We start from the raw sequence: 10577 nt of genomic DNA, 5'->3' as shown, positions 1-10577 counted from the left end.
AACAGTTTGGAAAGAAACAACTTGAATGATTGAAAAAAACTTGAAAAAAACTTGTTGATTTAATGATTGGAAACACAAACTTGAAAGAAATAACTTGATTGAATCGAAAAACATAAACTGGAAAGAAATAACTTGATTGAATTGAAGAAAAAAGTAAAACAACTTGAATGTAAATGACTTTAAAAATAAAGCAGGTGCTGACTAGCAAAGTCGGTAAAACCTTTGGGTGATGATACCAGAGGTCTGGGGCTCGAACCCCGCTAGCATCTAAGAGTTACTAATCTAATTTAAAATAGGCTTATCAATAAATAAATAAAATAAAAATAAATAAAAACTTGAAAAATAAATCCTACACTACTCCTACATGACATTAGACTAAGTCTAGGTGTATTCTCTCCTCCTACTTTTTGTTGCTTTATGCTTTTCCTTTTTTCTTTTTCTTTTCCTTTTTCTTTTCTTCTTAATCAAGCTAGGTTTTAAGCAAGTCTTCTTTTGTATCAAGGCCATCCATCTTTAGTCTTCTGAGTTAAGGACGTGACTTTCAGTTCTCTGGTTATGAGTCCTTTACTTTTGACCTTTGACTTTGACTTTGAATTTTTCAGCACTTTTTCATAGCAGCTTCGAGTCTTCATAATAAACGTAAATAAGGCTCCTTTTGGTACTAAGATGCAGCTTTTATGATAAGTGGTATGAAATGCTCTATAACCTGAAAAATGCAATAAAAGCTATGAGTTATCTTTTCATTATGCGTAAGAAGGGTTATAATGCAGTAATGTAAGGGTAATAAAACACACATTTGGGAGCTAATCACCACCCCTAAATAGCATTTTGTTTGTCCTCAAGCAAGGATGAGAGAAACAACTAAGATCACAAATGAGTGATTTATTATTTATTATACTAATCTCGTTTCCCAGAGTGTGATTGCATTGATCATATGCAACAAAGCCTTAAACCACTAGGAATTCCCAAGTGGACGAGCTTTAAGCCTCATGAAAGTTTTCCAGAAAACGTATTCACAAACTTCTTCTATCTAGTACAAAGGGTCTTGTCTCCTTATTTATTCTCAAAAGTCTATACATCTTATTATTGGGGAATAAGGACAAGCTCATTTGAACTTAGAATAACATATGTACAGTAATTTAATAATCTAAAGATAAATTTGCAAATATGAGCAATGAAATGCAAAAGAAGAGTCGTTTCTGAAACTTTTGGAGAGTATCCTTAAGGTGGGTTCTCATAGGGATGTATTTAAACACAAACTCTCTGATAGATTCACTCAAGTTTTGTTCTCTCAAATGTAACAGGAATTTATATTCCTCACATGCACAAATGACGTCCAAAGGAAACCGGGGTTGATTGATCAAACTTGTCACTTACTATCACACCATCCTATTCCTAATTGAGCTAGAGGTCTTTTATTAGGAGTTATTACGGGGATAGGGTGATGGTTTAGAAAGAAAAAGGAAAGGAAAAACAAAATTCTGATAAGTTGAGAAATTAGGTCTTCAAGATACTTGTAACTAGAAAAGAACCTCGCTTTGTTCTTTGCTTTCGAATTGTGATTCATTCTTTAGCCTTTTGGCTTTGTGACTCCATATGATTTTGAATTTTGGGAGTTCTAACTTTTCTTTTGTTTCTTTTTGCTTTTGTTTCTGGTATCGTCTCCCTTTTGATTTTGAACTTTTAAAAGATTCGATTTTTGACACCTTTGATTTTTTTTTTGGAGTTTTAATTTGGTTTTTGATTGGTCTTTATTTTTTTCTCTTTCTTTTGTTTTCGAAGCAACTGATCTATTTTTCTACAAGGTCTTCTCTTCCATTTTTTGATATCCATCCAACTCTCAACTCGTCAGCTGGGTAAATTTTTTATTGTGTGTTGTAACAGGTCAGGGATTTATGGTGAAAAATAAAAAAGCTTTTAGAAATCGGTGAAGGCTCAAAAGGGGTAACTAGAAGAAAACTATTTTTTTGGGTTTTTAAATATTTATTTGGCTATATCGATCCAAAAAGGTCTAAATTCTCTTCTAAGATATGGCATGGTGATCAAGCAAGTGGAAGTGTGATCTTTCTATCCAGACATCCATTGTGTTATCACTCAATAATCATTCAGATGAGGTTTTTCGCTAGATTCTCACAGGATATGGAACTTAATTATTCTAACCTTGGTCTCGGAACTCACTGCTATATACAATCAAATGCTTATGCATGTTATTCATGAAAAGATGCAGAAACTATTGTACGTATATTAGTTTAAGTTCGAAGAACAATTCCTTACTTTATTGCTATAATGAGACTTCTAAACTTTTTATTCATCATGGAAAAAGGAAACAAGACTTTTAATACTAAACACAAAAATATTTTTGGTTTTTTTTAATAGAAAAAAAGAAATATACTACTATATCTACTATAGAAAATGCCTAGTTTTTGCAAAATGTTACTATACCACCCCCAAATAGAAATATGTTTTGTCCTCAAAGTATGAAGAAATAAGAAAAGAGATTACTATAGAAACATGAGAAAAAACGGCGATACACATGTATTATGTTCTTCATGATGAAAATATATGTAACGACCTGCCCCATCCTACCACATCAATATTGTCCCCACTTAGACACTGCGGACCTCCGACAGTGTGGGGTTTTTGGATTCGAACAACAGCTTCCCAGGAGGTCACCAATCCTTGGACTAATCCTGCCCGAGCACGCTTAACTGTGGAGTTCTCACCAACCACATAGCCAAATGATCCGGAAAAGGCTTCGATGTTAGGATTTGGAGGATCAATTACTTATAGCCAGGATCTTTGGACAGCTACTTAAGCGAAGTGGGATCATACCATGGCTCAACCATCACCCATACCCGGGCTAGGCGCTTTTCCATCATACCCCCTCCTCGGGCCTCTCCAGGGGTATCACAGTCCCACCACTTTAAAATCAAGCCATCCTCGGCTCTGATACTATTTTGTAATGACCTGCCCCATCCTACCACATCAATATTGTCCCCTCCTACCACATCAATATTGTCCCCACTTAGCCACTGCGGACATCCAATAGTGTGGGTTTTTCAAACTCCAGAAAGCAGCTTCATAGGAGGTCACCCATCCTTGGACTACTCCTGCTCCACATTGATATTGTCCCCACTTAGCCACTGAGGACATCTAATAGTGTGGGGTTTTCAAACTCTAGAAAGCAGCTTCCCAGGAGGTCACCCATCCTTGGACTACTCTTGCTCGAGCACGCTTAACTGTGGAGTTCTCACCAACCCCACAACCAAACGATCTGGAAAAGGTCTCGATGTTAGGATTTAGAGGATCAATTACTTATAGCTAGGATCTTTGGACAGCTACTTAAGCAAAGTGGGATCACACCATGGTGCAACCGTCACCCATACCCGGGCTAGGTGCCTTTCCATCATACCCCCTCCTCGGGCCTCGCCCAGGGGTATCACAATATGAAACCCACAAATAATTTTGGGGCGTGGGTTATTTGATATAAAGCGAGTAATACTTGGTTTATTGCACTAGGGATAATTATTCTACTATGAACTTTTTGGGTTTTTGTATTTTAGAAAACATATGTAATGAAAAAAAAAATGGAAATTTTTTGCATGATGTATTTGTATTACCTTCTACTCAAATACCAAATTCCATATGAGAAAAAAAATAAAACAAGCAGACAATATTAAAATTACACTACTAGTTAGAATTATACATAAGTGCCATTTAGAGTATAAGTTGATGAAATCGGGGTTTTTAGTTGGAATGGGGGTTGAAAATGGAGCTCATTGTAAAAATTTAGAGTGGTGGTGTACGTGTATAAGTGAGAGAGGTCGCGCTTAGGTAGGGGGCGGGCGCGCTCCTGGTTAGTACAACTAGGGTTCAAAAAAATTGGGGAAGATGAGGTCGGTCGGGCAGTAGCGAGGCTTAAAAGGGTTTGATGGCACGTGCCTTTTAAGTTGTTTTGAAATTTTGGCTAAGCCCAAATGAAATTAGGTAATTTCGATCATATCCTTTGTGCCTTGACAACTTCAACACCCGATCCGTGCTTAGTTACTCGTCCGATCTTGACCCGTGAGGTATTGATCAACTCCCAAATGTGTGTTTTATTACCCCTATATTACTGCATTACAGCCCTTCTTATGCATAATGAAAAGACAACTCATAGCTTTTATTGCCTTTATCAGGTTACAGAGAAATTCAGACCACTTATCATAAAAGCTGTGCCTTAGCACTAAAATGAGCCTTAATTACGTTTATTATGAAGACTCAAAGCTGCTATAAAAAAAGTGTTGAAAAAGTCAAAGTTAAAGTCAAAGGTCAAAGTTCAAAGACTCATAACCAAAGAGCTGAAAGTCAAGTCCTCAACTTAGAAGACCAGAGATAGATGCCTTTAACACAAAAGAAGGCTTTCTCTAAAACCTATCTTGATCAAGAAGAAATAAAAAAGCAAAAGGAAAAAACAAAAGCATAAAGCAAAGGGTGAGGTGTCTCAAATGTAATGGAGAAGGGCAAATCAGTCATTTGCATAAAGTATAGGTATAAGAACTAAAAGCTAGGGGGTAGAATGCACCTAGACTTATTCTAGTGTCATGTCGGATTTAATTTCTAGTCTTTTTTTCATTCAAGTTATTTACTCTATTGTTCTTCATTTTTAATCTTGTTATTTACTTTATGTTCTTCAATCAATCAATCATTTCTTGTTAGTTGTTCTTTCTTTCAATCAATCATTTTATATCATTCCTTTCAAGTTTGTGTTCTTTCAATCACTTAAACAACTTAAGCTTTTTCAATGTTCTTCATAAACTAGTTAACCAATACAATCCTAAACTAAAGAAAACTACCTTCCTTTCTTTTAAACTCTCATAATTCAAGCTCCAAACAATTTATGGTGAACCACATCAACAACTTTGAAATACTCACCACTAGAAACTACTTCAGGTACCAAAACGATTAGCATTGAAAATGCTACGCAAAGGTGTAGGGTACACTCACATCCAACAGTGGATGAAAAACAAATAGAGAAAAGAACGAAAAAGAACTGAAGGGAAATATATACAAACAAAAGAAGGAAAAATTTTAATTAATTTTTTTGGGTTTTGAATATGTTTGGACTGAAATTTTAAAAGCTGGGTCGTTTTAAGTAAGATTTCCAAGACTTTAAAGTTTTTGAATACTTGAGTCAATCCCAACTAGATGGTTGGATTACTCTCTTTAGCTATGCTTGGTAAGTGGGTAGCTGACACATGAAAACCTTGAAAACTGAATTTTCACCATGAGGTTGAAGACTGGGACAAGTTGGTGTTTGATAGTTCGAGCACCAGCCTGCTCTCATAGCTCGTCTATTACGTGCGTATGAACTCTTACCCAAACCAGGAATGGTTTTTTGGTATGTGTCCATATCTTCAGTTGCAGTTCTCTTGGAAGTGCTTGCACATGATCATTGAAACTGATCCATCTAGTCTTGCTAGGTGGAAGGTTTTTGTTCGTAACAGAAGATATTTTGGAAAATTTTTGAAAGTTTTTTAGAATGAAAGATTTTGAGAAGGGGAAAGATTTTGAGAAGAAATGAAGAATTTTTGAAAATTAGTATAAGTTTGAGTCTTTTAATGTCAGATTCTTGAGACAAATAGAGAGGTGGTGGCAAAAGATAGAATTAAACAGGGAATAATATCACTTTAGGTTACTTTATTTGTTTAATTCTCATTTGTCGTCTTATATTTATTTATTTTAGTTGGTTTTCCCAAGTAAAAGATATCTCTAACCATATAGAGGTTTTGACAAGAAGATAAAATTATACGTGAATCCGGTATCATTTTGGTTCCTCCGGGGCGTATAATTTTTATTTTTATATCCTCTAGTTTTGAAAACTATGGAGAGATGTTTTAAGATACTCGTACTCAAAAAGTTATGATTCTAAACACTAATTTTTTAAAACAAACCATAACAAGTAATCTCAGACAACTTTTGTGTCGGTTTTAGGGTGAACCCAATGTATCAGCCTAATTCATGACTACTAAGACGACTGGTGTATTTTGGGCTGGGGCACCATAATAGAAGAAGGTGAATGAGCACAGGGTATAGTCCGCGAAGCATATGAAGACCGCAGAATCTCGAAATGCGTGAAGGTCAGCGGAGTGTTTATGACTTGAGGGAGATGTTGAATAGGGAAAGAAAAAGCTGGAGCACAGTAGCCAAGACACGATCTCTGGGGAGACAGGTGGACGGTTTCTGGATGTGGGACATGAAAGGAGGTCATGGGGATAGAAGAACGGTTAGAGAAGATGGGAGCGGTTAGAGAAGTAGGGCAGTTATGAGGTATATAAGAGAAACACAGAGAAGGAGGAAAGAAGAAAAAGGAGGAAGGAGAGATAAGAGTTTATAGGTTGTAATTCTAGATAACACATTTGGCGCCGTCTGTGGGGACCGAGAGGAAGGCATACGATCAAGTGATTGGTAAGAAGAGGGTATAAGATGGCAACAATAGCGAAGAAAGTAAGAGGGAGACCCAAAAAAGTGAGGACTGAGGGGGCTGATGACGAAACCAGGAGTGTGGAAATGGAGGAGATGGAGGAGTTGGAAGAGGAAGTTCACGAGGTTGTGGGGGAAGCAACCAGGCTGTTACAGGAGGAGATAGGGAGGTTCAGAAATGAGAATGACAGTCTGAGAAAAGAAAGGGAATCCACACAGGGGGAGGAGGAGATAATGGAGCCAGAGAATAGTGAAGTGGAAGGCCAGCATGAGGAAGTGCGTCATAGACCAAGAGGCGATATGGGGGAAGGCATTACCATGGAGATGGTCCAAGCGATGATCGAGAACGACAGAGAAATGAATCGGGGGGCGGAGAGGGAAAGTCAAGTGGTGGTGCAGAAGGTGGTGGCTGGACTCAATTAGAATCCGCTGGCTGATGCAGTCTGGAATGTCGAGGTGCCCAAGCGGTTCACGCAACCAAGATTCGAGAGATACAATGGGAAGGGGGATCCTGCGGACCACTTGCACCATTTCAGGCAACAGATGCCGTTGTGGCAAAAGAGTAAATATGATGGGCTCCGATGCATGATGTTTCCCACCAGCTTGAAGGGTGGAGCGTCAGACTGGTATTATATGCTGGCTTCGCGGAGTATAACCAAGTTCGAGGAGTTGGAACAAGCATTTGTAGACCATTTTATCCATCAGAAAAGAAGGGTAGTGGATATTGCGGATCTATTTAACGTCAAACAGAAGTCCGGCGAGACACTTAGGGAGTTCTTGTGTAGATTCAAGGAGGAGACCCTGAGGGTGGAAAGTCTGGACGAGCACACCACAGTCATTGCTTTCCAGCATGGACTGAAGCCGGGAACTAGAGTCCACAAATCTGTATCCAAAATTGAGGTCACAACGTTGCATACATTGTATCTGAAAGTGGAGAAGTACATCCGCTATGAGGATATGTTATAGAGAAATGCTAAGGAGCCAAGGAAGTCAGAGAAGTTAATACAGAGTGTAGAACAGGAGGACCGGAAGGACAAAGGGAAGGTTGTGATAAGAGAAGGGGGAGCCTATAAGTTGCGGCACGCAAATCGGAGAGAGGCAGAGATCAAGTTAGGAGGGAGGTCCGCGAACGAAAACCATATCGCGACGTGGAGTCCACACCGTTGAACAAACCATTGGATGAAATCTTGCCACTGATTAAAGGGATGCAACATTACGAAGGTCCGCGAAACATGCCCAGGGAGTTAGAAGATAAGCCGTTTTGTGCTTACCACCAGATCAGAAATCATACTACAAATGAGTGTTTCGCGCTGCGATGGTTGATCGAGAGAATGTTAAAGAAAGGATTATTAAAGGAATTTATCAAGGAGATACACCAAGTGGACAGAGCACCAGCCATGGCCAGAATATTAGGAACAATCAATGTCATATTTAGTGGGGAGACAATAGGGAGGAATGCACACAGGGACAAGGTACGAAGGACTGCCAGCTTACAGCAGATAAATGAGGTTCCGTGTGTTCCGTGACCGGTACCAGGGACCGCCATGGGAGACGGAAGGATAGAGTTCACCCCGAAGGATCTGGAAGCAGTAATTGCGCCTCACGAAGATGCATTGGTGATTACGGTAGCAGTGGGTAATTATATGGTGAAGAGGGTTTTGATAGATTGTGGGAGTTCAGTAGATTTGCTGTTTAGGGGCGCGATGGAGGAAATGTGCATCGAACAGAGGCAGATGAAGCCCCCAAGAACAAATTTGTTTGGATTTAATGGCAGCAGAACCGAGCCCATGGGGGAATTACTGTTACCTGTAATGGCGGGACCGGTGACGGTATTCACTCGTTTCATGATAGTGGACGCCGCCTTGCAGTACAATGCGATCTTGGGGAAAAGATGGATCCACAAAATAAAAGTGATTCCATCCACATACTACTAGGTGATCCGCTTTCCGACTAATGGGGGAACATATGAAATAAGAGGGGACCAGGTCGCAACTCAAAACATTCACCAGGTGGTGGTTAGAGAATTGATCCGCGCACCAGAGAAGGAAGTGGAAGGGGAGGGCGAGTCCCCAGCATAGCAACTACAGACCGCGATGGCTAAGGGAGACGGGTTCGTGGGAGGAAAGACCTTGGACGAGAATGAGACTATGAATCTGGGTGAGGGGGAAGAAGAGAAACTGGTGTCTATTGGGGCTGAGTGGCCAGAGAGTTGGAAGGCAAAGTTAGTTGCTTTGTTAACAGAGAATAGCGATGTGTTTGCGTGGTCGATTGAGGACTTGATTGGACTGGATCCCGAGTTTGCGTGTCACAAGTTGCATATGAGAGAAGAGGCCAAACCCGTCCGGCAAAAAATGAGAGGAATAAGACCGCAGTATGCAGAAGGGATAAGAGAGGAGGTGCAAAGGTTGAAAGCCGCAGGAATCATCCGCGAGTGTCAGTTTACCGAATGGGTCTCGAACATCATCGCGGTACCTAAGAAAAATGGGAAGGTAAGAATGTGTGTTGATTTCACTGATGTCAACCAGCAGTGCCCAAAGGATTGTTATCCTATGCCGCGGATAGATGAACTGGTGGACTGAACGGCCGAGTTTAAATTTTTCTCATTCATGGACGCCTCCATGGGGTATAACTAGGTGGTAATGTATGGCCCAGACCAGGTGAAGACCGCGTTCATAGTAGAGGGAGGAGTGTATTGTTACACCAGAATGCCTTTCGGACTGAAGAATGCAGGGGCAACTTTTCAAAGGGTAGGGGAGAAGATGTTTGAATGCAAAATCAGGAGGAGTACGGAAATATACATAGATGATATGGTAGAGAAGAGCATGACTGAGGAGGAACATCTGGAGGGATTGAAGGAAACCTTCGCAATACTGTGGAAATATAATCTGAGATTGAACTCTGAGAAGTGTACATTTGGGGTGACATATGGAAAGTTTTTGGGATATATCGTCACATACCGCGGCATAGAAGCTAACCCGGACCAGATTAGGGCGTTGGTGGAAATACAATCACCCCAAAACGTGAAGGAGGTTCAGATGCTAGTGGGAAGAATTGCGGCCCTCAACCGGTTCATTTCCAAGTCGTCAGACAAGTGTAGACCGTTGTACCTACTCTTAAGAAAAACAACTGACTTTCAGTGGACCGAGGCATGCGAACGAGCTTTCCAAGAGTTGAAGGTTTATTTGGGAAAGGCTCCTATTTTGTCGCGACCAGGGCAAGGGGAAAAGTTGTATTTGTATTTGGGGGTGTCATAATATGCTATTAGTTCTATGTTGATAAGGGTGGTGGACAAGGCAGAGAGGCCGGTGTATTTCTAGAGCAAAACAATGTTAGATGCAGAAACCAGGTATATCAAGATTGAGAAATTTGCATTAGCCTTGGTGTTTTCAGCATTGAAATTGAAGTCGTACTTCGATGCTCATTCTGTGGTTGTGGTGACCAACTTGCCTCTCAAACAGGCATTAAAGGCTGACAAATCAGGGAGAATGCTGAAATAGGTCGTGCTGTTGAGTGCATATGACATTGAATACCAAATCCGGACAGCGGAAAAAGCACAAGCTATGGCAGATTTTTTGGCAGAGTTCCCCGCCGAAGACCCAACTTGGGGGGACGATATGATCATGGAATGGGAGGGAGAGGTCAGTCAGGATTTGTTAGACCCATGGGACATGAGGAATGGATGGAGGGTATTCACAGATGGGTCTGCGACGGATACTGGGAACGGGATTGGAGTGGTGGTAGTCACCCCAGAGAATAATCGCCTTGAATTATCGATGAAGTTGGGTTTCGCTGCTTCAAACAATGAATCAGAGTATGAAGCGGTGATAGCTGGGCTAGATTTAGCCACGGATCTGGGGGTGAGAGAGCTGACAGTGTATTCCGATTCTAACTTGGTAATTTGTCAGATGAATGGAGAATTCGCTGCCTGATGCCCCAGGATGGCAAAGTACCTGGAGGTACTATAGAGGAAAGCGAGTGAGTTTGGCAAGATCCGATTCGCTCATTTAGGACGCAGTGAAAATAGACATGCTGACGCATTGGCATATGTAGCCACGGTGCTTCCTGGGTTCGAGAGCAGATCAATGGAAGTCAGGGTGTTGAGCAAGCCAAGTACT

At 40.6% G+C, this 10577-nt stretch overlaps 2 protein-coding genes across 2 annotated transcripts; both read left to right on the top strand.

Moving 5' to 3' along the window:
• Positions 1-7005: 7005 nt before the first annotated feature.
• Positions 7006-7428, top strand: LOC147514729 (uncharacterized). The gene has a single exon (XM_086592670.1). The coding sequence runs from the start codon at positions 7006-7008 to the stop codon at positions 7426-7428; it is 423 nt and encodes a 140-aa protein (XP_086448796.1).
• A 578-nt stretch (positions 7429-8006) lies between these two features.
• LOC147514728 (uncharacterized) lies at positions 8007-8396 on the top strand. Its single transcript, XM_086592669.1, has one exon. The coding sequence runs from the start codon at positions 8007-8009 to the stop codon at positions 8394-8396; it is 390 nt and encodes a 129-aa protein (XP_086448795.1).
• Positions 8397-10577: the final 2181 nt, after the last annotated feature.

Source organism: Coptis chinensis, chromosome 2, assembly GCF_015680905.1.
Source record: "Coptis chinensis isolate HL-2020 chromosome 2, ASM1568090v1, whole genome shotgun sequence".
NCBI classification, from domain to species: Eukaryota; Viridiplantae; Streptophyta; class Magnoliopsida; order Ranunculales; family Ranunculaceae; genus Coptis; species Coptis chinensis.
Note: the sequence above shows the minus strand (reverse complement) of the source record. Positions and strands in the feature narration are given on the sequence as shown.